Below are 4,576 nucleotides of genomic sequence, written 5' to 3'. Positions count from 1 at the left end.
GTCTCTGGATAAAGAAAAGATTATTATTATTAGGATTTATTCAGCAAGATTGTTGTGTGGAAAATGTAATACAATTCTTTATATAAATTTTTAAGAACAAATGACCATACCAACATGTAGAAATTTAAATGTAACGTGAACAAACATCATGCTGTCCAAATTCCACCCTCCCCTTATAAACCTGGCCTCTATCTCAGTGGTCCTTTACACTTCAGTGGCAATATGCCTCATTTGGAGTGAACAGAAGTAGAAATATTTTTTAACATTTTTAATTCAAATTAAGATGAGTTATTTTATTTATTCCATTCATTATTTTCAATCCTATTCCTCATCATCTTACTATCCACGTCATTAAACCTTATCCTCAAGTGGCTTTTAGTCTTGGTGAGTGGTGACATTACCAAAAGAGCCTCCTATAAAGGTTTTTGAATGCGTCAAAATAAGATGAATCAAGTTCGTTGCTAAGCTTGTTGGAAAAATGATTGGATCATTCTATCACTCCAGCAGGTGTCTCACTCTTGACGCAATCCTCTATCCATGTAAGAACTAAATACGTTCCAAGATGGAGTACTGTTGTCATATCTGAGGAGATGCTGCTCGGAGCATCATTTCCTGCCTTGATAGACTACAAAACTGACTTTGACATTTAATGGGTGATGTTCATTTCGCCTCCTTAATAACTCTTTTTAAAAAGAAAATATGTTGCTAGTCTTCTTTATTTTCATGGCAGGTCGACTGTGCTTCAATCTATGCTCCTCCATTCATATTGTAAAATATTTACAACAAAAAGTCGTCTAGCTAAAACAATTGTCAATAGTTTCCCTTTCTCTCTTTCTGTGTCTAAAACTAAATAAAGCTTCAATGAGCAAAGTTTCTTTCTTAAAAGTACTAGCCTGTGAAACACTCTACCGTCAGGCTACTTCTTAGCTTGTTACAACATGATCGTTTTCAAGTTCAATCTTAACAAATTCTTGTTGAGCCGCCCGCTTGAATAATCAAATTTTATTTAATTTTCACCACTATTACCACCCATCACAGTGCTGTCTCACCGTCTACCTGACACTCATCAACCTTTATCCTCGAGTGGCTTGTGGGCCTTGATAAGTGGTAATTCTTTAGTAAGAGAAAAAATACTTCAACGAAGGGAATGCCATTTTAAAATGGAAATGCCATTTCGTGCAGACAAATACAGACATTTCTGCACCTGAAAAAGAGGTGCATCAAACTTAAGACTTTTTAATTTAACATTAATTTTTTTTTCTTTTCCTGAAAGCAGCGGAGTGAAACCGTAGAAACCAACATTTATGTCGAGCTGCAAACAAGATTGCATTTTTTTTGAATGTGACATTCCTGGAAATTCTTCAAGCAGAGCTAAACAAGAACTAAAAAAGAAGAAAGCAACAACAACAACAACAAAAATGTCTATTGAATAACACCGATAGAATAGGCTTTTTAGGTCACGGCCAACCAAGCGAACAATCGGGTGGGGCAAAGTAAATGAAAGGTAAACCAGTGGTAAAAAATGACCGTGCCAAAGAGTGAACGGAGTGGGATGGGGAGGATTGTTGATAAAATCTGGCAAAGAGAAAAAAGATAAAAATAAATAAAAGTTCCAATTTTGTGAAATATTTGCAGGAAATTCCTTTCTCAGTCAAGAATTATGATGAAAGAGAACAATCAAATAATTTTTTTTTATTAAGACATCTCCATTTATCAAGACCCAAAAAACACTCGAGGATAAGGATTAAATGAGTGTAAGATGGACGATGAAACAACATTATGACGATTAGTAATGATGTTGGTAAATGGGCAAAACTTGACCACACAAGAAGTTAAGCATGAAAATGACCATGGTTTAGTCAGTTGGGAAGCTTTCCCATAACACCATGCCTCACAGATAGGCAGCTCTAAGAAAAACACCTTCTGTGGAACTTTCGTGTAGATTTGGAGAGAGAGAGAGAGAGAGAGAGAGAGAGAGAGAGAGAGAGAGAGAGGGATACTATTGACAGAAGTTGTAAGCAGACGGGTTCTTATGAATGTTTTACAGGGAAGAGAGGGGTCAGAGATTGAAGCTGAAAACTTTAGAATATACTTTATCTAGATATGGAGAGTAGAAAGTAAACCTCGGGTTTACTTTTGTCAGCCTTGTAACTCTTGGAGATGATGGTTTAAAACTTTTGTCAGCCTTGTAACTCTTGGAGATGATGGTTTAAAACTTTTGTCAGCCTTGTAACTCTTGGAGATGATGGTTTAAAACTTTTGTCAGCCTTGTAACTCTTGGAGATGATGGTTTAAAACTTTTGTCAGCCTTGTAACTCTTGGAGATGATGGTTTAAAACTTTTGTCAGCCTTGTAACTCTTGGAGATGATGGTTTAAAACTTTTGTCAGCCTTGTAACTCTTGGAGATGATGGTTTAAAACTTTTGTCAGCCTTGTAACTCTTGGAGATGATGGTTTAAAACTTTTGTCAGCCTTGTAACTCTTGGAGATGATGGTTTAAAACTTTTGTCAGCCTTGTAACTCTTGGAGATGATGGTTTAAAACTTTTGTCAGCCTTGTAACTCTTGGAGATGATGGTTTAAAACTCTGGTTGGCAGGCATGAAGTTGACAATAGGTGGATTGTTCCTTTGTTTTTCTACTAACCTTCACCCCAAACAAGCCACATTGCCACTTGGACGTAAGGGGCTACTAATTGGGACCATGCCTATAAAAGATTAAGATGTTGGTTGTTTACATTACATTTGAACGTCTGCATATCATACATGCATATCATGAAGCATGTAGCAGGAAGAGAATTCCAAAGTCTAGCCATTCTAGAGACGAAGCTATTAGAGTAGAATATTTTTTAACATTTACAGACCTCAATAGTGAAGAGGTGTGATTTTGTTGCTAAGCGGGTTTGTTGGGGATATGTACATCGAGGTGGCACAAGTGCAATGAGTTCATCAAAGCACATTCCATTAAAATACTTGTAAAACAGGCACTGGGATACAACGTCACAGCAATTGGACAGGGGTTGGAGCCTAGTTGACAAAGTGGGGCCTATTAGACTGCAGACCCTTTTTTGACTCTATCCAAGAGAGAGAGGCTAGTGGTAGATGCACCAGCCTAGTTGTAGCATGCGTGGGGGAATGGTAGCCTTGTAGAAGTACAGGATACTCTCAAATATGAGCAGTATTCTAGCATGATAGAAGGAGCCCACCTTCTTTGCAGCATCCTTCACAATGTCCTCAATATATTTGTTCCAGTTCATATTTCCTGGGAATTTTAAGCCAAGAAGTTTGAAGGAAGAATTCTTAGGTAGAGAGTTATTTGTCATAGATATCGGTGGTTGCAATTTTAAAGGAGAGCAGCTTAGTCTTAGTAGCATTAAATGTTACCTTCCATTTTCGCCGCCATTCCACTATGGTCTGGAGGTTATTTTCTAAGGATTCAGCCATCGTCTTGGATTTGTGTACATTCGTTCTTCCCTTATGCATGTTATAGAGCATTGTATCATCAGCAAACATACCCATCTTGGACCCAATATTATCAGGAAGGTCTTTGATGAATATCAGAAATAATAGTGGTCCAAGGATCGACTCCTGAGGCACTCCTTCATTAATGTTATGCTACTTGGATGAACGTCCATCAATGACTACTTGGATGGTCCTATTATCTAATAAGGATCTAATTATATTTAGTATTCGTTCAGTTATACCACATGATTTGATTTTCATTAGCAGCCCTTCATGCCAGACTTTGTCAAAGGCCTTAGATATATCGAGGGCTACAACCCAGGCTTCACCCACTTTATCCAGTGCATCGTATATGCATTCAGAGATGGCTATTAAAATGCCTGCAGTAGAACAGCATTGTCTAAATCGATACTGTTTGTTGGAGAGAATATTAGCTTTTCCAAGGTGGTGGACTACTGCTTAATTGATTAGCATCTCAAAGATTTTAGCAAAGACGGGAAGGAGACTATTAAGACGATAATTGAGATGGTCAGTCCTTTCACTAAAATTCTTGTACACTGGTATCACAGAGGCCACCTTCTTGCTATTAGGGAAGCAGGATTCAGCAAGGTATTTGCTGTAGAGTTTGAAAAGGATGGAGTCTAGCTCAGCTGAGCATTTCTTAATTAGTATAGCAGAGATAAGATCAGGCCCATACGCCTTGGATGTGTCTAAGTTTTTTATAATATCGTGGACATGAGAAGGGGTGGTTTTTAGATCATCAATTGTAGCTTCTGTCCGCATAAGGAAATTTGGGAGGGCGTTGTTCATTGGCTCTAGGGTGGAATTGGAAGCAAATTGCTGAACAAGCAGTTCTGCCTTTTCAGTTTCCATGCATGCAACCTTCTAGTTGTCGAATAGTGGGAGAATTATTGATTGCCCTTTATTCACTACACTATTAGAAATTTTCCAGAAATCACGAGTTCCTATCTTCTGCAATTCTATGTGTTCTCTGGTTATTTCAGCATGTCTGCTTTTGGCTGTGATTATTACTCTCTTACAATGACTTCTAGCATCTATAAATTTTTGCCTATTTGCACTTGACTTATGATGTACGAACCCGTGGAGTGCATACTGT

General features: G+C 37.8%; 1 protein-coding gene across 1 annotated transcript; it reads right to left on the bottom strand.

Moving 5' to 3' along the window:
• Window positions 1-3,918: 3,918 nt before the first annotated feature.
• Window positions 3,919-4,332, bottom strand: LOC145249340 (uncharacterized). Its single transcript, XM_080110917.1, has one exon. It carries the CDS (start codon window positions 4,330-4,332, stop codon window positions 3,919-3,921), a length of 414 nt encoding a protein of 137 aa, XP_079967043.1.
• Window positions 4,333-4,576: the final 244 nt, after the last annotated feature.

Source organism: Euprymna scolopes, chromosome 28 (genome assembly GCF_053919585.1).
Source record: "Euprymna scolopes isolate OS-2025 chromosome 28, ASM5391958v1, whole genome shotgun sequence".
In the NCBI taxonomy this organism is placed as follows: domain Eukaryota; kingdom Metazoa; phylum Mollusca; class Cephalopoda; order Sepiida; family Sepiolidae; genus Euprymna; species Euprymna scolopes.
This window is presented reverse-complemented; position numbering and strand designations above follow the sequence as displayed.

Bases quoted from the DNA above. Each gene is read 5' to 3' on its own strand.
- LOC145249340 (XM_080110917.1), bottom strand. From the start codon at position 4,332: ATGGAAACTGAAAAGGCAGAACTGCTTGTTCAGCAATTTGCTTCCAAT.